The 27,023-nt window shown below is 39.7% G+C and overlaps 1 protein-coding gene across 2 annotated transcripts in view; it reads right to left on the reverse strand.

Annotated features, from left to right (window-relative positions):
• LOC136864160 (angiogenic factor with G patch and FHA domains 1) overlaps positions 1 to 25,064 on the reverse strand; it is a 663,154-nt gene extending 638,090 nt beyond the window's left edge. For both annotated transcript variants that reach the window (XM_067140807.2, XM_067140808.2), the window contains exon 1: positions 24,799 to 25,064. In XM_067140807.2, the coding sequence (XP_066996908.2) occupies positions 24,799 to 25,056 (258 nt within the window). In that variant the 5' untranslated portion in view covers positions 25,057 to 25,064. The remainder of the gene's footprint in view (positions 1 to 24,798) is intronic.
• Between the last annotated feature and the right edge of the window lie 1,959 nt (positions 25,065 to 27,023).

Here is a 27,023-nt window from a genome sequence, read left to right on the forward strand (position 1 = left end):
ACATTCTTCATCACTCTCTTCCCGGGTATACCTTTATAAAGTCTGTACCCTTGAGATTCCAAGGCATCCTGGTCAGTGTTTCTAATTTCCTGTAATCCCATGATAAGAATTTTGTGTTGGTCCATTATGTCGGTGATCACTTTTAGTTTACCGGTTTGCATGAGTGAGTTTATGTTGTGTGTAGAGAAGTATGTTATCTGCTTTGGTTTGATTCTTGATTTTGTCTCATTCGTGTATGTAGTACTGGGGTATTTCCGTGCCTCCGACTTCACGGTATCTTTCAGGTGGCAGCCCACCGTATCCGAATGCTGCCTTCTCTGAACTCTTGGTTCAGCCGGTGGAGTATTCCTTAAAAGACCTTCCATGGTTGACTGTCAAGGTGTCACCTGTGTGGGACTAGGTCCCGAATTACAACTCTGGATGTGATCCAGTGAGGTGATAATGAGGCCGCTCCTCTGGAGTACAGACGCCTTGTGCAGCCGCCCCTAACCTGGAGAACAGACGTTGCATAATGGATTCCAGTGGCATTTCCTCCACTGTGGGGACCATCACCCCACCCAAAGGGGCTCATTCGCCCGAAGCCGTTGGCCCCCTTAGGGAGTCAGGTTATTTCCCGCCGCCCAACACTCGGCGTTGGCAATTTTACAGCTGGGTGCCAGACCAGCAAACCCTCCTCCTTTCTCATTCCGGACTTGGGACCGGACAATGTCAATTTATTACAGACTTTGAAATAGAAATTTTCAAATCATAAATGGATATCTATTAAATTAGTCAACTATATGCTAAAATTTTAAATCTGCTCTTTTAACTTACGTCCTTATTTACATCTAAAAAGAACTAAAATGTTTCTTTGTGTCTGGAAAGAGCAGAGCAGATTTAAAATTTTAGCATATAGCCGACTAATTTAATAGATATCCACTTATGATTTGAAAATTTCTATTTTAAAGTCTGTAATAAATTGACATAGTAAGTAAGTAAGTAAGTAAGTAAATAAGTAAAGTTGAAACACAAAGAAATATTTTAACAATTTCAAGATTTTTATATATAATTGTTGTGTTGATAAGTATATCTGTTACAATGTACCAAGTCCAAAGATTATTGATGTTTTGGCACCACTGAGGAAGAGAGTAACTGGCTCTCGAAACATGTACAGGAATTAGGTATAATGAAATACGTAAAGTATTGACAAGGCGGGAAAGTGTTTTATATAAATACTTTTTAAGATGTATGTAATGCATGCACATATGAACTGTATGTATATACCTATACCGAGGGATAGATCTGATGGTAGACTCATAAGGCTGGTAATTTCTGTTGTTTTTTTTTAAAACCATAATCTTGATAAGCAAGTATACAGAAGAGATGTATGAAATATTTTTTACTCTTTTCCAGAAAATGTCCATACATTGTGAGTTCCTTATAACGGACGAAGAAGTAATTCAATTCTGGAAGCTGAGTCCATTGATGATGAAGATGCTGTCACCCTGGATGAACAAGACCAACTCTTCCCAAGTGAAGATATTGAAGCAGGACTGTGAAGTACATAAGTACAATTTCTTCAACTTGCCTAATCTAATATATTCTTGCGGAAAAAATTGAATGCTTGTTCTTATTTTTTTTTGCTAGTGGCTTTACGTCCCACCGACACAGATAGGTCTTATGGCGACGATGGAATAGGAAAGGCCTAGGAGTTGGAAGGAAGCGGCCGTGATGGTGAAAATGGGAAACCACGGAAAACCATCTTCAGGGTTGCCGACAGTGGGATTCAAACCCACTATCTTCCGGATGCAAGCTCACAGCCGTGCGCCTCTAAAAGTGCTCACAAACATGAAAAAAATATGCCAAAAAACTTCCTAAAGGACTAAGTTATGAAGAGAGGGGATAATCACTTTCTGGCTAGTAATGGTATATCTTTCCTCAAGTGGATGGACAATAAGCCAATGTAACTAATGTCCAATTTCATAACACCACTTGGGATTAGGTGCATGCAGGGTTCCCCTGATTCAGTTATCCCTGTCCTCTCATGCTCACTAAGTAATTTATAACAAGTATAACAGAAAAAATTAAGTTATGAAATTGACCACAAGGCAAAAATTAAGTACTACCTTCAACTTATCCTTTATCTGATAGACATTAGAGAATAATTCATGGGCAGTGTCCCTCTCAAACTTTGCAAGGATATTAGCCAAAATTCAGAAATACCATTGACTTCACTGGAGATTTGCCAGTGTGTCGCTCGGGGATTGTTCTCTGATTATTCCAGTAGAAGAAGATCATTACCCATCATGGTGAACACAATAAAGAGGTGTAGAATAGGCCTACAAGTGATGATGCTGATGATGCTTGTTGTTTAAAGGGGCCTAACATCGAGGTCATCGGCCCCTAATGGTACAAAATTAAATAAAAAATTCAAATTCATCCACTGACCAAAATAAAATTTAAATATGTCATGAAGAATGAATGGATGGACATGAACCCTACAAAAAAACAAAAACAAAAACAAACAAACAAAAACAGTGGATCAGACTCAAAAAGAAGGGAGTTAATTAGAGTATTACTGACCAAGGGACCATTTATAAAGCACAATGATGCTTGATGTCTGAATGGGTGCTAAATTCACGTCTAAGGCCCCACAGAATGGTACATGTCGCGAGTAAAGTAGAACCATGGTATTTGTCATTTTGGGGTACTGATCAAAAGTAGCAAAGACTCACGGTGGTCCACACAAGATGGTACTACTCACAAGTATTGGAATTCGTACAGGGAACGCAGACCTATGGTGTTTCTCACACAATGGCGCCACTCATAGCCAACGCAAACCGGTAAGGTTCCTCACCTTGGTGTACTAGTCATGGGCACCGGTATTCCCGTGGTGTTCCTCACATAGTGGGTACCAATCACAGGTAATGCTGACCCACGGTGCCGCTCATATAGCGGTACAACTCCCAGGCTACGCCCAGACCCGCGGTGTTGCTCACATGGGTACAACGCACAGGTACTGGAATCCACCAGGCCAGGCTTTTTACTGCAACTAATCACAAACCTATTTCGTACCAATTTAGTGATACTACTCGTAAGTACATGCAACCCATGGTGTTCCCCGCATGATGGTACGAATCAAGAGTAGGTTCGTGGTTCTAATTCAATCATCCGTTGGTCGCCCCTTGTAGTCGCCTCTTACGACAGGCAGGGGATACCGTGGGTGTATTCTACATGTCCGTCCCCCACCCGCAGGGGGTAGTGCGTTTGGTCCGCGAGGTATTTTATTTCCCTCAAGTCAGCCGGCAAGCCGGTTAGGACCCCCCTATCCGCCACCTGGGATGATTTTTTACTATTACAAATGATCCTTTCAGGGCTGCTAACCCAATGTCCTTAATAAATTGGTTATGCAAATTAAATTTATTTCAAAAGTTGTGAAATGTTAATAACTATCAGAAATTGAGAATATATTGCTTAATAGGTCAAGAGTGCAGAAGGCAATACAATGGACAATCGGGAAGGAGCTTAGAGATAAGATATGAAGAACATATAAATGCGATAAGGCATACAATATTTTCGGCCATGGGAGAACACATGCAGGAGTACAACCATACATTTACAGATGTAGAAAAAGATATGACGGTCTTGCATGTAGTTCAAAAGGTAAACTTATGGATATTATGAAAAAATTGTGGATTTATTTAGCACAGAAGGAAGATAGCTAATTAATTCTAAATAAGATGTTGAGTGATGAGAATATATTATTTAAATTGGGAAGGAAATACATGAGGAAGAAGAAAGAAAATTTAATTTAGTATGTAACGTCATTATCCATGAGCCGGTCTCACCCCCATTTAAATCAGCGGCATCTGGTAGCGCCCAAGTTCCCCTCTACCCACATTCCTTCCCCTTACCCACCGTTACAAAGAAGCAAATTCATATTTGTTTTCAATCAAGAGGCAAGCTGATACGAGTTGACACGAGACAGCATAGAGTGGTATATATCAGTTTGCAGAGCCATACATTGAGTCTGACATTGTGTGTATATAATTCTTTTCTTAATACCGCAGAATGGATCGATTACGTTAATGTTTTTTTGCTAGTGGCTTTATGTCACACCGACACAGATAGGTCTTATGGCGACGATGAGATAGGAAAGGCCTAGGAGTTGGAAGCGGCCGTGGCCTTAATTAAGATAAAGTCCCAGCATTTGCCTGGTGTGAAAATGGGAAAACACGGAAAATCATCTTCAAGGCTGCCGACAGTGGGATTCGAACCCACTATCTCCCAGATGCAAGCTCACAGCCACGCGCCTCTAACCGCATGGCCAACTCACCAGGTGGTTAATGTTTTTGTTTTCCAGTTTAGGTGACAAGTATATGTTAATCAGACTAGAATGGTTCCTACAAAAAATCAGGGTTCAAGATCAATCTTATTTACGTATGTACAAACAGACTATTCAGTAAGTCTTTTATAAGTTTTCAGATTAAATCTGAGTAGGTTCTTGGTTTCTAGATTATAACACCGGCTTTACTTTTTATTTTATAGTGAAGTGGGAACAAAGGCTAACATATCAGGGCAGGTGATGTTAAACGGAAGTAGCCGCAACAATTTATTATGATGAAAACTGAAGAGTTGAGAGATTTTATTAGTATTTTAAGTGAAAGAGACACCTATTTTAAGAAAATTTGATTTATATGCAGTTTTAAATGTTTTAGTTACTGGACAAGTCTGTTATTTTAATAGAATTTTATGTAGTAGATAGTAAGTCCAGAGTTTGTTTGATTGACATACCTAATATTTTAATTTTGAGTTGTTTAGTATGAACGTTTTAATGTGTTATTCAGAGGATGTGTCTTATTGTTGTTAAATATGAGGTAATAGGTTAAGAAATATTTGGTAGGTCTTAAGCCACTGAAAAAGAGAACATGTAATGTTCACAAAACGTACACTATTTGGTAATGAAATAAATAAATAATTTAAAATGTTTAAGGGCTGAAGTGATGAATAGGTTTAAGTCAATACGGACCAAAACAAAACCTCAACAGTACAAACAGATGGGAACAATGGCAGCAGGGTACTACGAATGAGGTGATAAAGGCTAAATTGGGAATGACCTCTACTGATGAAGATGAACGCATCAACGAGCTTCAGTGAAGGGGTCATGAGAGGTAAATGGAGGAAGATACGTTACCTAGGAGTATAATGATTCGGCCATGGATGGTACGGGAAGTAGAGGGAGACCTAGATGATTGTTAGACTTGATTGCTAATGATTTAACGGTAAGAGGCATGGAACTACAGGGGACCACAGAGATAGTTACAAATAGAGGATTGTGACAGCATTTTGTAAATTCGCAGAGGCTTGCAGACTTAACACTGAAAGGCATAAAAGTACAAACAGACTGGAACAATGGCAGGAGGGTACTCGTAAGAAAATATAATTGTAACATGATGATGTTTATAACCGACCGACCCAGAAACCATCAGGAGGGGCCAGAACACTTTTCATAAGCAGCACAATTCAGTTTACAGAGGATGATGAACTCTGTAAATCACCTTATCTTATAAATATAATTGTAGGGGATCCGCTGACTGCAATGTAATTTATTTTGCCAAATTTTGATACACTTATCCGTTTTAGGTTGACTCAAGATCGTATGAATGGTTTTTAGCTTTCATGTCTGCTTGTTTGTTCCATCATCATGGGTAAATGGCTGAATAAGAATCAACCAAACTTCACATTTAGAGTCTACTCATCTAAGAGCAGGTTACGATATGCATCTCATATTTAGTCTACTCATTCAGGAGCAGGTTTTGATAGCCATATAATTTAAAAATCACTGGAATAGACTAGGTGTTTATAGGAAGACCAGAAGAGTTTCTTTTTTTTTAAATTTTATCTTGCACTATTGATTATATGTAAATTCTGTAGACTATATTTGAAACACCCCTTCATTTTAATAATTTTTATCTAGGCTAATATAATTTCACTTACTCATTAAATGATGATGAAAATTACTATTTTCTATGGTCTTAATGCTCTGCAGCCAGTGACTGACACCCTCGCAGACCTACAGTTATTTGAAGAATCCCCAACAGGAAAATATCAGAGGAAGCATAATATTTTGCTCGGCTTGAAAATTAACCCCACCTAATGTAAATGAACACCGAGGAAACATGAGGTAGAACTTTTCCCTTTGGTGTCAGTCTGTCTGGTTATCTATATTCCTAAAAGTGCTGGACTTAATTCTACCAAAGTTTGTATTTGGAATCTACTCAATCAGGATTGTGTCATCAGGAACATACGATGTCATGGTAATCACATGAAGTTGGTATTTATAGGAAGAGCATTCTCAAATATTTTTGTTAACATTAGGGCTATCGAAAGAATGTATATAACGAAACATTTAAGAACATGTTATATTCATTCCTTTATGCCATGTACGTATTTATTGTAATGCAGATTATTATGAAAGATTGGATTTTTAGTCCAAGTCCCGTGGGACATGTCGTGCATGTCACTTCAAGGTGGGTAATGGGAAAAACTAAAGAGCCATTTTACTCTTTTCAATAGGAAAGATATTGAGGGAGATATCAACGTCAGAGCGCCACGCCAGTGGTCAGAGTTAGAATATCCAACCCGAGTACCATGGAGAATTTCACCAACTTCGGACAATATATTCGGAAAACCTCCTCATTCTCTCTCGACTTTGTTCAGCTTCATCATATTTCATGTTACTGCCACGCGAATCCATAGGAAAATATAAATGTAACATGTCACATTCAACGTGTGAATAAAGCCATATTACTTTGCATAAATTCGTGAAGGAAACATGTACTCCACTGCAATTTCCCATGCGAAGAATGGGTACAAATGCTAGTAATCAATATTATTAATTTGTTTTTCCTACTAGAGAAAGGGGAAACCTGCAAAATTACATTACATATCGTGCAGTATAAACCAGCAATGAAAAAGCTCAGCCATTATGAGTAGTGCGCAGCATACTCTGTAAAAGGAATCTTACTAGCTTAAAACTGCAAAATATGGGTTGGAGTAAAGGTGTGGGAGAAAGTGGGTTGTTCTCTCTTTCTTTCACTCACTCTCTCTCTCTCTCTCTCTCTCACCTACTTCCTTCCACTCCTCCCCTCAGTTTGGAATGTAGAATTAGTTTCTAGTGTCCATGATTGCAGAACTGATCTTGGAATTTTGAAGATCATACTTGCCACTTCCTCAAGCATAATTTCACCATCATCATTTTCCTCCTCCCCATGAGCTTGGTTGTTTTCAACACCACCAGGAAGATTTCCTTTTACGTCCGAAAGATGTTCAAAATATTCCCCCCACCTCTCCAGTGATTCACTGGGATCTATTGTAAGTTCACCTGAATTACCCAAAACACTGTTCATTTCCTTTTTCCCTCCCTTCCTAAGATTCTTTCTTACTGTCCAGAAAGATTTTCCTGCTGCTTGACCAAGCCTTTCCCGGTTATTTCCAAAACATTCCCATGTGTTCTTTTCGGATTCAACAACTATTTGTTTTGCTCTGTTTCTTTCATCTACGTAGAATTCCCTGTCCGAATAGCCCTCATTTGGAGCCATTTCTGATAAGCCTTCTTTTTACGTTTACAAGCTCCTCTCACTTCATCATTCCACCAAGATGCTCGCTTTTTCTCATCTTTACACACAGTTGTTCCTAGGCATTCCCTTGCTGTTTCTACTACAGCATCCCTGTATGCCACCCATTCTCTCTGTATATCCTGAACCTGCTTACTGCCTACTGTTCGAAACTTCTTACTGATCATATCCATGTACTGCTGTCTAATTTTCTCGTTGAGATTTTCTACCCTTATTCATTTGCAAGAGATTTCACTTTCTCCATCATATGCCTAGAGATACTTAGTTCACTACAGATCAGATAGTGGTCTGTATCCTTGAAAAATCCCCAGAAAACTCATACATTCCTAACAGACTTCCTGAATTCGAAGTCAACTGAGATATAGCCTATTATGGATCAGATACCCCTAGCCTCCCATGTGTAGCAGTGAATAGCCTTATGCTTGAAGAATGTATTCATAACTGCTAAACCCATACTAGCACAGAATTCCAGCAAATGCTTCCCATTCCCATTAGCTTCCATATCATCCCCACATTTACCAATTACCCTTTCGTATCCTTCAGTTCTGTTTTTCAACTCTCGCATTGAAATTGCCCATTAGCACTATTCTGTCCTTGCTGTTGACCCCGACGACGACGTCATTCAATGCTTCATAAAACCTTTCAGATTCTGCATAGTACAAGCCGGTTGAAAGGTGATAACATATGGGTCAAACAGGAGATGGAAAAAGAAGCCCTCAGGAACCAGAAAATGCTACAGTTTCACCTAGGGAAAGCTAGACGTGAAGGATTAAGGGCCTACATAAGGCGCAACAAATTAGTGGTGGGGGACAGCAACTGGACGACAACTTGGGGGGGTAGAGCAGCTAAAGAATATGTACAATACAGCGAGTACATTGGCCGAGGAGGAAGGTGAACGTACGAGGCAGCCAAGACCAGCAGAATGCGGAGCAGTGAGTGACAACCAGCTAGCGAAGCGACAAGGACAGAGAGAGGAAGTAACAGATGCTGAGACAACGAATAGCGAAGGCAGTCCAGGCGACCTTCAGCGGCAGCTGAGTGCGGACTCTATGAAAGAAGCAACACCGAAACGCAGACGTGTGAGTATCAAGGACTTCTTGCTCAGAAAAGGTAATGTAAATGTGGGTGGCCTTGATAGAGAAGGTGTTAACACTCTAGATGAGAACTCTGAAGATCTAGGTGTAACAAGGATTACGAGGTCCAAGAAGATCAGCCAGAGTGAGGGACAGGGGAGAAAGACATAACTAGAGATAAGAGTAGGGTGTATCAATATTGAAGGCCTTAGGAGTACATTACAGAATGAAGCTTTTAAAGAGTTATTACATAGCTTGCATATTCTCGCATGTGTGGAAACCTGGATTCCACCGAAAACTATTATAGAAATAGGAGAGTTCACAGTCTACTATAAGTCAAAAGAGAGACGAACCGAAAGGGGCAGATACCCGGGTGGGATAATGGTGATTGTTAGGGAGAATTTGCAAGCTAGAATAATTCAGATAGAATCAGAAATGGAGGAAATGATGTGGGTCAGAATAGAGATGTATGATGAGAATGAGTCAGTCTTATGTATTGGTTTTGTCTACAACCCTCCTGAAACCTCGCCATTTGCGAAAAGCGTTTTCTTTGATGAGTTGGCACTAGAAATCAATGGAGTACAAAATATTTTTGAGGATGCAGGCATTCTAATAATGGGAGATTTCAATGCGAGGGTTGCAGACCAGAAGCCGGTGTACGACAAGGAGACAGAAGCAGTTTATGTAAAAAAGAGAGTGAGCCAGGATAAGGGTTGTAATAAAAATGGAAAAAAGTTGCTAGAGCTATGTGGTACGATAGAACTATATATTTTGAATGGATGGTGGCATGGCGACGAATTAGGGAACCTGACATACATAATGGAAACAGGGGGTAGTAGCATAGACTTGGCGTTATGCTCCAGGAATGCGTTGCCTGTGATTAAAAGTATGGAGGTTAAGGAATGGGGTGAGTCACATCATCTTCCAATTATTGTCAGAGTAAAAGTTAGAGAGGGTAAGACACCAACAAGTAATATGATAAAATACAAAGAAACGATAGTCACTAAATATAGGTGGAGAGAGGAGCTAAAAAACGAGTTTACGAATTATTATGATGGAGAAATAGGACAGATAGTGAAAGCTGGAATAGATTCAATGATCGAGATTAACCAAACGAGTACAGCAGTTAAAATAATTGAAAATTCTGTAAAGATGGCAGGGGAGAAGATGAGGATAAAGGAGGGGCGGAATATAATAGGAAAAGGCTGGTACAATGACGAATGCAGGCATAAAAAGTATGAAGTGATGAAAGCATTGAAGGAGTTACGAAAGCATGGGGGAGAAAACCATAGGATGGGATTCTGTAACTTGAGAAGAGAATATAGGGAATTACTGTATGCAACGAAGTCCGAATGGCAGGAGCAGAGTTGTCGAATTAAATAGCAATGCAAAACAGAATGATAGTAGAAAAGTATGGAGTACAATTAAGGGGATTTGTGGAATGCGGAAGCTGCCACGGCAGACGGTAATAAGTCAGGCTATCTGGGTGGAGCACTATAAGAAACTATTAGAGGCTGAAGATATGTGGAGACCGAGATTAAACGAAACCGGTATATCGGTAGGGCTAGGGTGTACTGTGCCGGCATTAGACAAGGAAATATCGAAAGAAGAAATAAGGAAGGTACTAGGGAAAGCCAGGAAAGGCAAATCAGGAGCGATTTCGGGTATTACTAACAAATTTTGGAAGCAGCTGGCGCAGAATAAGGAGATCCTAGAAAGTATGGCGAAACTATTCAACAGAATATTTGAAGGAGGTGAGTTCCCAAAATCTTGGCAAGAGGGAGAGATCTGCCCAATCTATAAGAAGAAGGGAGATAAAAATAACCCTAACAAATATAGGGGTATAACGTTGCTAGATACATTAAGTAAAATATATACAGGTGTGTTAGCAAAAAGGATAATGATGTGGGCAGAGGGGGAATTGATTCTGGAGAGGCTGCAAGCAGGTTTTAGAGAAAGGATGAGGACAACAGATAATATTTTTGTAGTGAAAACAATAATAGATAAGTATGTAAAAAACAAAGGAGGAAAAGTATACATTACTACTATTAATTTGGAGAAAGCATTTGATTCTGTGAGCAGAGGGGCAGTCGTGGCCAAGATGAGAGGGATAGGGGTGTCCCAGAAGATGATAACAGCGGTTGAAAATATATATTCAGAAGTAAGGTGCGCAATCAAAATTAAGGAGGGCGTAGTATTTGGAGAAATATTCTCCAATGTAGGACTAAAACAGGGTTGTAAGTTGTCACCAGTACTGTTTCTACTCTCTATAAATTATATCTTTCAATCGAAAGGTTTCGAGGCAGCGGTTTACCCAAGTCTTGAGAACCGGGATATTCAGGGCCTCATTTTTGCTGACGACATCCTTCTGCTCACTTTGACACCCAATAGTATGCAGGGTAGTATGAATGTGGTGGTAAATTACTGTCAAGAATGGAATTTAAAGATCAATGTACAGAAAACCAACGTAATGGTGTGCAAAAAAGGACATAAATTATCAAAGAATGAAAAATGGTGGATGGGCGAGACGAGGTTAGAAGTTGTCAAGAAAGTAGAATACTTGGGTATGATTTTAAGTGGAAATGGAAAATGGTCAGAGCAAATAAAAAGATCAAAGCTAAAAGGCATGAGTGCACTGTCAGCCATTAGCATACTGGAGAAGAAGATGCCCAACACAGACTACAGAGTGTATAAAAATGTTTTTAATGCAGTAGTTAAATCTAGAGTGTTGTACGGAGCAGAAATTTGGGGAGTTGAAGGAAGGGTTGATTCACTTGATACAATTACGAGGAGATTTGGGAAAATAATTATGGGTCTACCCAGCTGTACAGCTAATTGTGGAGTGAGAATGATGTGCAAAGATATAAGTCTGCGAGTGGACATGATTAAAAGGATAATAAAGTATTGGTTGAGAATGAAGTTGCGAGAAGGGGGAGAAATTTTACAGATAGCATATCAACACCAAATGAAACATCAGAACCAAGGATACTGGGTGGATGGGGTACGGAATATTTTGGAAACGATTGGAATGGGATATTATTGGGAAAAAGAATGTATAGAGAAGTGGAAAATATATTAAAAAAATAGTTCTAAGAATTAAGGATATTGAAAAACAAGGCATTGATGCACAATGTAGAAGTGAGAGGTCATTAGAAGAATTTTGTATTATAAATGAGAGAATGAGAAAAAATGTAGAGTTTATAACAAAAAAGAGAATGAGGGGTATAATATCGTGGTTAATGGGGATACATAAAAATAAAGCATATAGAAGGAACAGGGACGAAAATAAATGTTTAATATGCTCTGAAGAGATGGGATGGGCACACCTTATAAAAGATTGCCCTATGACAAAGGAAATACGAGAAAAATTAATAGACGAGGAGGAGGTAAAGAAAATTGAGAATGAAAATCAGTTGTATACAATTGTAAAGTTATTGAACAGAGAATGGATGCATCCAGATAGAATTGCAAAATTATTTAACATTATTACGGGAAGGTGGTGCAGGAAACTGAAGGAAGGAAAGGATGTGATATATGTCAGCCAGGAACCGAATTGTGCCTAAGGTAACCTAGACAATATAACTCCGTTGAAGTCTAGAGCCATTAGGTACATAGGCTTAAGGGATAGCATGGAACTACCTTGTTACAGTAGTTCTACTAGCTTCATGTATTGTCGAGTAATAATTTCCGTTTTCTCTCTTTTCTTAACAGCCTGCAAAGGCAATATTATCTTTGATAATCTGAAAAGATATCACTATAAATAGATGTTTTGGTTTTTTTTTCTGCCATAATGCTATATATGAACGTAACTCCAACATTCAGTTTATATTATTCTTTCTCTGTTCGATCCCTAAGCACCTGCTTTATATGAACATTCATCGCATGTACCAATTATTAACACAATTCACAATAGTTATTTAAAGTTACTCCTCCTAATTTTGTATACTGCATGTATCACAAATTATGAAATTATGAAACGATTACAATAAATAATACCCTCTCCCTAATCTATGGTTTTTGAGATTAAGGGAGACGGGTATCTTGAATCTTGATAAAACCTTTCAACTTCATCCTCGTCTGCACCCTCACATGGTGAATACACTGAAACAATTCTCGTCCTAATTCCTCCAACTGCCAAAGCTACCTCCGTCATTCGCTCATTTACGTGCCTAACAGAAACTATGTTGCGAGCACTGGTATTCCTGATAATCAGCCCTACCCCATACTCTGCCCTTCCTTTTCTAACACCCGTGAAGTACAATTTATAATCTCGTATCACTTCCTTGTTATCTCCCCTTACCCGAATATCACATACTCCTAGCACATCCAGATGCATCCTCTTTGCTGACTCAGCCATTCTTTCTTTCTTTCATAAGCCTCATTAATACTGATAGCTCCCCATCGAATTCAATTTTGTTCGCCAAGTTGTTTCCAAGGAGTCGCTCCCCTGTCAAATGGGAGTGGGACTCCGTTACTCCCATAGGTCCAAGGCTTGCTTAAAATGTTCTGAGCTCGGAAAATTCATGAAGCAGGATGCTACCCTACTTCCACATAGTCCAAGTGATCTCTCCTCTAACGAGTTAGGGACCACCGGTGGATTATATAGTCCTAGCCGTCTGAGCACAAAGAGGGCCATGACTCAGAATATGTCCGAGATGCCCACTCCCATTCCATAGCAACTGGTATCCGGATTCACAGGATCACTTACTAGGCCACTCAGCCGTCGCCCATGGTTCACAAACTAGGACGTGACTACAGTAACCCACAAGCTAACTAAAATCTCTTTATTCAAGACTTGGAGCAGGAAATGATAAATTTTCTCAAATCTCGTTTATCTTTTAAAGAAGATTTGTTGCAGTTGTCAGATATTTTTATATCAACTGAAGGGAGAAGTTGATGTGTTGTTTTGGCTTTCTCTTAATAAAGATTCATACTCTAAATTGCACAAGATCTCGAAATATGAGCCGAGAATACTGAGGTCAACATATATGTAGGCAAGTATCATTTCCAACATGAAGTTTGTGAAAAACATTTTCATATCCAGAATAACTAATGAATACCTAAGAGCAGGGGTCGAAAAATGCCGGGCGCCCAGTCGCCATGGCGCCTGAAAATTTTTACCTGGCGCCTGAATTTTCAAATTCGGTTTTGAAAATTTACTTTTTGAAATCCGGAGTTGCCTTACATGTACTTTCCCATTGCTTTACAAAGTAACAAGTCGTGTGGTGTTTCACGTTTTTTTTTTTTTTTTTTCTGTAGCTCATACATTCTAATATGTGCAATAAACATTTTCTGTGCTTTTGGCAGAGTCTTGAATTCTGTAATTGCCCTTCGTACCTTGGAACTGGACGTTTCAGTTCTGCACGGGAACTGCCTAGCGGTCATGGGAGATATCGTTGTAAACCGTCAAACAAGTATCCTTTCATGTGGACATATCGTAACACATCGCATGTCGATCTATATATATATTCACTGATGTCGTCTTGTAGCAATCGAGAAAGGGCGTGTCTGCTATTGTAATCAGTAATCCCCACACCGACTTTGACTGGCAGTAGGAATGGGGTCCTTCTCCAACACACGTGTAACTGGCATTAGTAAGGAAGGCCTACCATTGAAGTGAATAATTCACTTCTCGATTTGACTTGCAGAAGGCAAGGGAGCATGCATTGTTGTTTAAAAGTCCCCTACCCGATTGTGTTTGGCTGTAGGTAAGGGTACCCGCCCTTATAAACAAATGTATCCATCTAAAATGTGACTGACCGGGCGAGTTGGCCGTGCGCGGCTGTGAGCTTGCATCCGGGAGATAGTAGGTTCGAATCCCACTATCGGCAGCCCTGAAGATGGTTTTCCGTGGTTTCCCATTTTCACACCAGGCAAATGCTGGGGCTGTACCTTAATTAAGGCCACGGCCGCTTCCTTCCAACTCCTAGGCCTTTCCTATCCCATCGTCGCCATAAGACCTATCTGTGTCGGTGCGACGTAAAGCCCCTAGCAAAAAAAAAAAAAAAAGTGACTAGTATCAGGCATAATGGCCTGTTATTTTGATGGAAACTCACCAACTTTGTGTGGCTGGTAGTAAGCTGGCTGGCTGTAGGAAAAGGGGCCTGTAGTAGGGAAGATGCCAAACATTCTAATGAAAACTGTAATCTGTCTGGAAGTAGGAAAGGGGGCCTGCCATTGTAACGAAAACTCCCAAATCGATTGTGACCGCGCAGTAGGCGATGGGGCCTGCAGTTATAATGAAAACTTCCCAACAAGATTGTGAATGGCAGTAGGCAAGTGCGCCTGCCGTTATCATCACAAATCCGTAACAAGCACTTTACATTGGAAACACCGTATTGGGAACCTCCCTATGCTGTTTCTCAGATAACGTTAAGAGACATGCCATTTTAAAACAATCTTATTTACTGTATGTACAGTATTTACTTCGATATTCGAATACAATGTAGATGCCGTAGCGAAGCACGGGTACATTTGCTAGTAATGTATATTTGCGAAAAATGTGCTGGCTCCTGGTCAAAAGGGGCTGGCTACTGAATTTTTTCTATTTTCTTCTACCCCTGCCTAAGAGACTGATTAACCATTGCTAGAACATAGTACACCGAGCTCGATAGTTGCAGTCGCTTAACTGCGGCCAGTATCCAGAAATCAGGAGATAGTTGGTTCGAGCCCTACTAATAATACCAATATAAATGGTCCGTTATTGGACATTATAAATTTTCCAGCTAACTCATTCTTGGTTGCCAGCGTTTCGCCCTCATGTGCTAGGGTGGGCTCATCAGTTGGCACCTAGCACACCTACCAATACGCTGGCTAGTGCATACCGTGGAGGCCACTGCGTAGGCTAACTGGAGCCACCGGCATTGCCAATGCACTAAGAGACTTTGTCTTATCATCAAAAATTGATGCCTGCTTGGCCATCAGGTGATAAAGATGTTGATTCCCATAGGGAATCTGAAATATTTGTCCTCAATGAGTAAATTTATAATACCAATATAAATGGTCCGTTATTGGACATTATAAATTTTCCAGCTAACTCATTCTTGTTTGCCAGCGTTTCGCCCTCGTGTGCTAGGGTGGGCTCATCAGTTGGCACCTAGCACACCTACCAATACGCTGGCTAGTGCATACCGTGGAGGCCACTGCGTAGGCTAACTGGAGCCACTGGCAGTGCCAATGCACTAAGAGACAGTTAGCCTACGCAGTGGCCTCCACAGTATGCACTAGCCAGCGTATTGGTAGGTGTGCTAGGTGCCAACTGATGAGCCCACCCTAGCACACGAGGGCAAAACGCTGGCAAACAAGAATGAGTTAGCTGGAAAATTTATAATGTCCAATAACGGACCATTTATATTGGTATTATAAATTTACTCATTCAGGACAAATATTTCAGATTCCCTATGGGAATCAACATCTTTATCATCTGATGGCCAAGCAGGCATCAATTTTTGATGATGAGACAAAGTCTCTTAGTGCATTGGCACTGCCGTTGGCTCCAGTTAGCCTACACAGTGGCCTCCATGGTATGCACTAGCCAGCGTATTGGTAGGTGTGCTAGGTGCCAACTGATGAGCCCACCCTAGCACACGAGGGCGAAACGCTGGCAACCAAGAATGAGTTAGCTGGAAAATTTATAATGTCCAATAACGGACCATTTATATTGGTATAATAAATTTACTCATTCAGGAAAAATATTTCAGATTCCCTATGGGAATCAACATCTTTATCATCGAGCCCTACTGTCGGCAGCCCTGAAGGTGGTTTTCTGTGGTATCCCATTTTCACACCAGGCAAATGCCGGGGCTGTACCTTAATTAAGGCCACGGCCGCTTCCTTCAATTCCTAGGCCTTTCCTTTCCCATCGTCGCCGTAAGACATATCTGTGTCAATGCGACGTATAGCAAAAAAAAATTTGTACATCCCAGACTTCGAAAAGGTTTTGCAAAACAAGACATACAGTTGGGTGGGTGAGTTATATATTTCCGACGTGCATACTGTCTTTGAATTTAACATATCGTTAATATAAAATTTTGTTTCTATGTGAATGTACTGCTTGAAATTCAAAAAATGCATAGAGGTACACTGCTAATTGATACTAATATACACTATATCAGCAAATATTCAAACCAGCACCTGTCTTACCAAATATTAGTACACAGAGCCCCTTTTATTGCAATGTCACTATCAATCTGGACCCCAGGAAAAAATAATTAAAGGCTCCTGTACGTAGATTGTACGTATATGAGAGAAACAGAACAAAAAAAATAGTTGTGGAATCCGAAAAGAACACATGGGAATATTTTGGAAATAACCGGAAAAGGCTTGGTCAAGCAGCAGGAAAATCTTTCTGGACAGTAACAAATAATCTTAGGGAGGGAAAAAGGAAATGAACAGTGTTTTGGGTAATTCAGGCGAACTCATAATAGATCCCAGTGAATCACTGGAGAGGTGGAGGGAATATTTTTAAAATCTTTTGGACGTAAAAGGAAATCTTCCTGGTGGTGTTGAAAACAACCAAGCTCATGGGGAGGAGGAAAATGATGGTGAAATTATGCTTGAGGAAGTGGAGAGAATGGTAAATAAACTCCATTGTCATAAAGCAGCAGGAATAGATGAAATTAGACCCGAAATGGTGAAGTGAAGGGTCAGGGGGAAAAAGCAGGGGAGTCAAAATTTTTTAAACTTGAGAAAAAGCAATTTTAATGTTCAAATTGTTGTGACATCAGTGTATCAGCACATCAAGTTATTTTAATTTCCAGAAAAAAACTACTAGGGTTCAGAAAATATGGAATCAGAGCTCTAGGCATTGTGTTTGTCCCCACAATGGTGCAATTCCACAAAACCTATCAAAGTACACGTTTGAAGTGGAAAAAAACAGGTAAGTCAAGTGGAACAGACTCGCATCATCTAGTTGTGAGGAAGCTGACTGAAGAACTTGCAAGCATGAGGACTGCAAAACTTCATCAGACTTTGTATATCTTTGAATTATTCTTTGGAAATCGGGAGAAGACCTAGAATAAAGAACGGAAATATCTCAGTAGACTGCGACAAATTGATGTTTTAGGAGACAAGTGATTTTTAAAAAGTTAAACTTACCATTATAAGCTGGAGTGGGAAGTTCAAACAGCCCATCCTTCAATGGTAGACCTTGTCGTGGTGCCCTTATAATCTCCGTTTGCATTCCTCCGTAGTAAGTCGTGCGATACTGCAGCATACGGCTGTGGCTGGATGCAGAAACTATTACCTTAATAGGCTGAATTTTGAAAGGGAATTTTGTACCATATTTTGAGCCCAACATCGTCTTCCAGTCTAGCACCATTTGTTGGGTAACGCTGACCACAGTGAAAGGGGATGGTTTACATCTGGACGCTTTCACCATTTCTTTGAAATCCTCAGGTGTTTCCATCAACGCTTTTAGATTCCATAAGCCGACATTTTTATCGCACTCCAAGTACGAATGGCCACGCACGGAGAATGTAAGTTTGATGTCCTTCAGGCCAGCAATTTGATTGTGTGTTACATAATGAATGAAGCGGAAGACAGTATAGTTTTTATTCTGACCACCTGCGGAATCGCAGAAAATTGAGAGTTCTTCAGTGCCTTCATCCATGATGTGTGATTAAGTGAAACAAGAATGAGGTCACTTCATTCGGGCCTTTTTTCGCAATACATTCTGGATAGATATAAAAAATTGATTGGCCTGTTGCAAGAACATGGATATTGAACGAATACATAGACAGTTGTCGTTTATAATAAACGTCATTGGTTGCTATATGTGGCAGGGATACATTTTTGGCAAAGTCTATGCAGATGGCCACTTCTTTTTATTTTTCCTTGCCGAGAGCTTACTTTTCCTTTTGCGGTCGTAAAATGCTTGAGCCTTTTTCTTATGAAGAATGTTCATCTTCGTTAAACGATCAATCTGTGTTTGATCATTCGCCGTCTTCAGAGTTTTGACTTTTGCAGTGAATTCATCGCACTCTGCACAAGTGTCTGTTCGAGGATGGCCAAACGAAATATTAAATTTCCTGTTGAAAATCATTCGATATGTGTCATAAGACACAGCCGTGGTAGGATGAAGTTCTTTAAAAAGATTGAACATTTTCTTAATGTTTAAATCTTCCGGCAAGTATGTTTTCTTGGAGTCCTTGAGGCTGTAGTGACTCTGACGGCCTCTGAAACTTTTAATGTGATTCTCAATCATAGTCGCAATTGCCTTATCTAGTTGTCTGTGTTTTGTAGAATGCTTACCCCTTTTATCCACTGGTGCACATCCATGTGATTTCAGACCTTTCTGCAGATAGTGGAGCTTATTTTTGCTTATGCCATGAATTGCACAAAATGCTTTCGCACATACCTGAACGTCCTGAACTGCCAACGCCTCTCGACCAATACGCAGTCTGTACGCATAGCTAGCTTCGCGAAACTGAGCAACTTCTTCATCCTTCCGCGGCCTTCTTTGCGCCACGGGCATAACCGTAATCAACCCTCCCAAATACCTATTTTGTTCATTGTGAGACTGTAGACTGTTGAACTGGCGTAATATTTCTTTCCTGTCCGCCTCACTCGTGATGTTGTAACAGTCAAATCGTTTACAATGACAAGGGGGGCCAGGTTCGTAGGTAGAAAGTTTCAGTTTCTTGTTCACCTCAGACATCCGTCCAGTAATCTTTCGTTTTTTTGCTTCATGTTTTACAGGTTCATCAGCACTGGAAGCCATAACCGCTAACACACACTCGTGACACACAGCTCACAATACAACCATAACCTCGTGGATGAACAAAAACAACACATCAAGTAAATGGAGGGAAGCACAGAGAACAAAGTCAAGACAGATAGCGCGGCGATATTTGCTCTGCCCTCTCGTGGCCAGCTGAGGCATCATTGACTTGCCTGCTTCTTTCCTCTTTGTGCTTGACTTCCCTAGTTCTTTCCCCTTACAGCGAAATTTTGAGCGCTTATTTCTCCTAACTCGCCTGCTTTTTTTCCATTTCTGACCTCTCAATAGATGCGCATGATCACTCTGAAGCAGACTGTAACAATATCTCAATTTTGAGAAAAAGTGACTTACCTGGCTTTCTTCCCCCGACCCTTCAAGTATAGTGGGAAGGCAGGTATGAAATGGCTTCAGAGAGTAGTAAGATTAGCATGGAGTGTTGGTAAGGTACCTTAAGAATGGACAAAAGCAGTAATTGTACCTACCTATAAGCAAGGGAACAGGAAGGATTGCAACAACTATCGAGGTATCTCATTGATTAGTATACCAAGCAAAGTATTCACTGGCATCTTGGAAGGGTGGGTGCTATCAGTGGTTGAGAAGAAGTTGGATGAAAACCAGTGTGGTTTCAGACCACAGAGGGGCTGTCAGGATCAGATTTTCAGTATGAGAATTGATGGTAGAATGAGTTCTACGTTCAGGGTACTTATAGGGGTTAGACAAGGCTGTAATATTTCACCTTTGCTGTTCGTAGTTTACATGGATCATCTGCTGAAAGGTATAAAGTGGCAGGGAGGGATTCAGTTAGGTGGAAATGTAGCAAGCAGTCTGGCCTATGCTGACGACTTGGTCTTAATGGCAGATTGTGTCGAAAGCCTGCAGTCTAATATCTTGGAACTTTAAAAGTAGGTGCAATGAGTATGGTATGAAAATTAGCCTTTCGAAGCCTAAATTGATGTAAGTAAGTAAGAAATTCAACAGAACGGAATGACATATTGGTGATACAAAGCTGGAAGAGGTAGAGTATTTCAAGTATTTAGGTTGTGTGTTCTCCCAGGATGGTAATATAGTAAGCGAGATTGAATCAAGTTGTAGTAAAGCTAATGCAGTGAGCTTGCAGTTGCGATCAACAATATTCTGTAAGAAGAAAGTCAGCTCCTGGTCGAAACTACCTTTACATAGGTCTGTTTTCAGACCAACTCTGCTTTACGGTAGCGAAAGCTGAGTGGATTCAGGATATCTTATTCATAAGTTAGAAGAAACAGACATGAAAGTAGCGAGAATGATTGCTGGTGCAAATGGGTGGGAACAATGGCAGGAGGGTACTCAAAATGAGATAAACCCGAGTTAGGAACAAACTTGATGGATGAAGCTGTACGCATAAACCGGCTTCGGTGGTGGCGTCATGTGAGGCGAATGGAGGGTGAGAAAAATATAGGGAGATAAAGGCAGCGATGGTTAGACTCAGTTTCTAACGATTTAAAGATAAGAGGTTTAGAACTAAATGACGCCACAGCACTAGTTGCAAATAGAGGATTGTAGCAACGTTTAGTAAATTCGCAGAGGCTTACAGACTGAACGCCAAAAGGCATAATGGTCTATAATGATGTATGTATGAAACATTTCATATATGCTCCAATACATTACTTACAACACTGTGGCATAATTTTATTCAAGCACTCAATACAGTCGTGGGGAATGACGGAAGGAGCCCTGGATGACTGTGCCATAGGCTGTGAGAACCCCGTAGTGCTCCAGTAGGAACAAATTCCATGCTTTTTCTGTGATGTCCTACTTGCATATTCATTCAGCCTATAATTGTACATTGCGGGATGTTTTTCAATGAACAGTGAAACTATGGATGTCGTTTAACCTGCCAATGCACGGGTTGGGTCTGTGAGACCCATGCGCTGGTATTTCCAACATTTTCTGATAGACGGTGATAGCTGCATACTTCCTTCATTCTATCACCGGTGTAGTATTCCTGCAGACGAACATGGAAGTGATTGCTTTAGTACGTGAGCAGTGGTAAGTTAAAGTGCTCTGTGGGCCTGTGAGACCCAACCCGTGCAGTCGTGTAAGTTTTTTTATCATAAGCATTTTAGCTTTCTATGTTAACCGTGTACATAAAGAAGATTATAGGGTGTGATTATATCTTAGCGTCTTGTCCAAATCCGTGGTTTAGCTAGCCTGGCTGTCTTTCACCTTAGTTCCTTGGGTTTTAAGTACAGAGGTAAGACTGAAAATGGGTTAATCTGGGCTAATGAGTTCGTTTCTTCGTAGGTCTAAGGAAAAGGAGTGTTATGATGTCAGCAATCCATGTGATATGGAACGAGTTGCCGCATTATTAGAGGAACCATTATCATATGATGACATTTACTGTGGTTTTCCTCTCGTCGATGCACAGCGATGATAAAACTGAGGAAAGTATAGAAGGAAAGAGGAAGCCTATAATAGTCACATTCTGAAATTCAGCTAAGGGTGATGTAGGCTGTGCAGAGGAAAGGACGGCTCGAAACACCAGACGTTGGACAATGGTGGTCTTCTATGCGTTGCTGAATATTACAGGCTTTAACGCATATTTAATATTCAGAGCCAACAACCCTAACTCTCCAGACGCAAGTAACAGAATAATTTTTTTGAAGAAACTCTCGTTTCTTCTAACTGAAGAACAAATAAGAGAAAGAGCTGTCTCAAGATATCTTCCTAAGAGCATTCGCGATACTGCAAGATGGATATCTGGGTTGACGGCAGAAGCAGGACGTGAAAATACAGAAAATAAAAAGGACGTCGTGCATACTGTAGTCAGAAAAGACCCGCTACTCGTGCTGTTTGTGCCGATAGATAATGTATCTTGAACTCTCCGTATTTGTGTGCAGTGAATGTAAAGATGAAAAGTGAATGTTCCAGTGAACATTCTGGATCGTTAAAATTAGGTTATGACGATATCATAAATTTTGACTTGATAATTTCTGAATTTTGTGATCAAATAAAATATTGAGTATAAATTTGCAGTGCTTAGAGAATTGCTTTGTAAAATGTTAACTAAGTGTTAATCATCAAGGGTTTTGTGACAACAATGTGTTTATAATGTTATCGGAATAGGAGGGAATGAATACTGAAGATAAAAATATATTAGCATACTATAAAAAAGAAATATGATGATGGGTCTGCGAGACCCAACCCGTTTACTCGTGTAACTTTTTGTGACCCGTGCACTGGCGGGTTAAGTCAAAGTGCTGCCCCAGTTGGAATGGGAGTTAGAAGAGGTAAAAAAAGGTATGTCCAAAATGAACGAGATTGACGTAGCCTGTGTATGTAGTTTCAGCATAGCTCACAACCGAACTTGGTACATATATGACTTACTCTCTGGAAAATACACTGTGGGGGTAAGACAGCCCTAGCAACCCTACGGGCGGGAGTGGAAAGGGGGAAAATAAAAATTTAAGAAATAGAAAACGAACAATATTAATGTAGAATCCATAGTTTTTGGGGCCACTGAACTGATTAGTGACACTCCAGATGTCGTTTATGTTCAAATTCAGCCCCCATTGGTATGGGGGATGAGAAGGGATTAAAAATAAAATGTCCAAAATGACAGATTACGGATGAATGTTTGCGTGTTCCAGCATAGCTCTCAAGCAAACTTTGTACACATATGACTCACTATCTGGAAAAGTGATTGTGGGGTAAGACTCCCCTAGCAACCCAAGGAGAAAAGGTGAAATATAAAAATAACCTAAAACAACTACTATTAGTGTTAACTCCAGAGTTTTTGGGATCACTGAGATGAACTGTAACACTCTGGAAGTTATTTAAGTCATTGTTCAGCAAGGACGTTGAGGAAGGATGAAAAAATATGTCCACAATGACCGAAATTATGGATGTATGTGTGCATGTTCCAGTATACCTCTTAACCATACTTGGTACGCATATGACTTAGGCTACTAACTGGAAAGAAACTGGGGATAAGACACCCCTTTGGATAGGATGAGGAGGGTTTTAAAATGTAAAAATAATTTTTTTTAAACGACTATTATAAGTGTCAAATCCATAGTTTTTGGGTTCGTTGAGAGAAATAGTGACTCTCCAGATGCCCTTAAGTCTCAGTTAAGCCTCCATCAGCATGGGAGTTGAGAAGAGTTAAAACATATGTCCAAAAGTTCAGCATCTGTCAGCAAGGGGGTTGAGAATGGGTGAGAAAGAAAAAGTCTAAAATGATGAAAATTAGTGTTGAATCCACAGTTTTCAGTGTTACTAGGATGACTGATGACTATCTCATTGACAGAATCGTGTAGGCCTAGGCCTACAATCATATTTAGAGTGGAACACTTAAATAAATGCAGTTATAACTTACTTTTATTATTTACTTGAAAGGATCAACTACTTTGCAGATAATCTGGACTGCCACAAGGAGAAAGTTTATGCAAAACTTAATAACCTCAAACTAAAATAGGTAAGTAAACACATTACAACAATTCTAAACCTACAGAAGACTTCGTAAAGTATCAATGAACGCCACAATAAAGAAATTGACAAATGAATGCTGAGATGGTGGTGGTGATTATTGTTTTAAGAGGAAGTACAACTAGGCAATGAAGATTTGTAATTATTTATTTTAGGCCAATAATTAATGTCATTAGAATTAATTCCTCTGAGTGCGAGGAGAATTGCTTGACGGATAAATTATCTCACCCTCCTTTTTAATCTCCTCAGCATAAGATGACGGTGAACAGCCTTTAAAACACCGCATGTTTTTCTATAAGGCCTACCAAGCATTTGGCATTTAGGCCTATATGTTATTCATTTTACCGACCACATCCTTGTAAGTCTTTAATTTCAGTCCTTTGTAAGTTATCTAAATAAGTAATTTTATGAGTTTTATGTTTTATCAGTATCTAACAAACAAAATCTTAAGCTGGCCAACTGAAAAGCCCATATTATATTCACTCTCACATGGTAGGTGTAATAATGAGTTACCGCTTAGAAACTAAAGAAAATAAACAATCAATAACAAATTATCGCAAGATGTTGAAGGTTTTGTGTGCATCCCGTACGAAAGTGACTTATTTTTTACTGATGTCTTAATAGGAGACAAACCATGCAAAACTGATTCGAAATAAATAATATTCTTTCACCAAGGTAGCCTAAATGATTTTCTGAATTTTGCTTTGAGATAAACGGACTGGAATGTATTTATTTCAAAGAAGTCGATAAGCAAAAGTAAATTCACAGACACGCAAAGTTGAAAAGTCTGTATGAAATCAATCTTAGGAAGGATGGCGTTTGCGATCTTTCAGATGGAGAGTATCATCATGGAGAACGACAGAGGTAATTTAGAGACAAAAAAATAATTTCGGGAAGATAACCAGTTTACACAGGTAGCACTTACGTATGTTCGTAGCTTTCGGGACAGCGATTTTATCCTCTGCTGCTGGTGTCTGATACAGTTTTCTAAATCATTAATGTATGAAGCAACATCAGGTAGATATTGCAGTTCTTCCTGGAATGCGTCAATTGAATGATCGTTTAACACATAATCAAATTTGCAATCAACCTGCTCATTCTCAGTCTCGGAATCGCAGCTGTCACTCATGTTGCAAGAATTTTGAGGACTGTCAGGAATTTTACAAGCCTCCTCCGTCGACATTCTCACTTCAAAACATCAACCAATCTGCTGGCAATGTTGCCAACTGCAGAAGTTGTGAAGAAACATACGCTAGGTAAAAAAAGGGCTGTATTTTCCCCCCGAGGACAGTACAATACAATTTATGTTATCGCTTTATATTTGTATACAAATGATAAAATTCCACTCTCTTCATAGATTTATTGTGCCTACTTATGTTTCTTGTGAAATGAGCTATAAATAATAATAATAATAATAATAATAATAATAATAATAATAATAATAATAATAATAATAATAATAATAATAATAATAATAATAATAATAATATTGCAATAGATGAAGAGTGGTCATCGTACTTGTCTCCGAACCGCGACGACTTGAGTTCGAGTCCAGCCATAGGATAATTATTGGATGCGCTAGCGAGTGGTTGACTGTTCAAAAAGCTCAGTGACAAAGTAGTTAATAATTGTAGAAATTTAACAAATTTTGCGCGCGCGCGGTGTGTGTGTGTGTGTGTGTGTGTGTGTGTGTGTGTGTGTGATACATTTAGCTCAACAAATAATTGTGTTTAATGTTTGTTTGTAGTAATCTGCGATTGGTGGCATTTATTTACAGTTTTCACACTGAGTAGTTCCGTAGGCGTTCGCTAGATTACAACCTGTAATTTAGGTCTGCGTGAAAGAAGAAATATCTCTTTCTTTTTAATAGTATTATTAAACAATCAATAGGTTTGTTGATAAAATACTTACAAAGACGGGATATTAGAAAGAGTCGTAATTTCGGCAGCGGCTATATCTATTAGTGCAGGCATTTGACAGGGTATTTCAAATAGCAGTTCAACGGTCCCACCTATCACGAAGGTAATACCTTCTTTTAATAACGCCAGTTCACCTTGAGCCACCGGCGAGTGCAGACGTACGGAGTGGAGGGTCCCTGGAGTGGGAGAAGGTAGTGTAAGTGCGGAGTGCAGGAAGGCAGCAAGGTGCTTAAAGGCAATGATTGGTGTAGAACAGTACAGGGCGAGCATAGGAGGTTGGGAGGGAAGAAAGAAGAAGTGAAGACAAGAGGATGTAAAATAGAACAGGATAAAATAGGAGAATTAATGCTTTCTACAGCGGTGATTTCAAAATCAAATCAAAATCTCTTTATTTGCAAATGAGGTGTTTACCTCGGTGGCAAATGGTACACTAAAATACATTATTGTCAAGCACTAAATATAAAATTAACAAGAGAAGAAAATTTTCCTATAATACAATATTGTATAATTTATGCTAACAATTTTTTCTATTAAACACACAGCTCATCCTTAATAAATTTACATTGTTTACAAAATTCTACTTATAATATCTCCTGTACTACTTACAAATACAGTCATCTGATATACAGTATGTGGACTTACTTCAAATGATACTGTACAACTGGTATAAGATTAAAATTTACATTGCATTTATTTACTTTTTCTTTTCTTTACCCATTCTGGAACCTAAGTAGCATAACAACCTGCTGCGTCTTAACCAGAGCCCCTTTTACCACCACTTTTCAGAGTTCCTGAAGGGCCTTCACAGCTACCGTAGCGGTCCCAGGGCCCTCGAAGTCCCCACTGTACTTCACCCCTACAGGCAGTCCCCTACTTTGGCTGTCCAAACTCCTTAGACCAGGGGATGGAATTCATTTATTCACACACACTCTTTATTTACATTAACCTGCACTGGTCGAATGCCCTCTAACATTTCATTTATTTTTTTCTGTTGCTGTTTATTCTCTTCTTGAATATCTGTACAGATTTTGGAAAAGGATCAAACACTACCCCTGGTAAACTGTTCCACTCCTTCACACCCTTCCCAATGAATGAAAATTTACCCCAATCGCTTCTGCTAAAATTCCTTCTAATTTTATATTTGTGGTCAGTCCTGCCGATATAATTATTTTCCAACTGAAGCCTCTCACGGATATCTACCCATGCTGCTTCTCCTGTATAGGCTCTATAT

The sequence above is a fragment of the Anabrus simplex genome, chromosome 2 (assembly GCF_040414725.1).
Source record: "Anabrus simplex isolate iqAnaSimp1 chromosome 2, ASM4041472v1, whole genome shotgun sequence".
In the NCBI taxonomy this organism is placed as follows: Eukaryota; Metazoa; Arthropoda; class Insecta; order Orthoptera; family Tettigoniidae; genus Anabrus; species Anabrus simplex.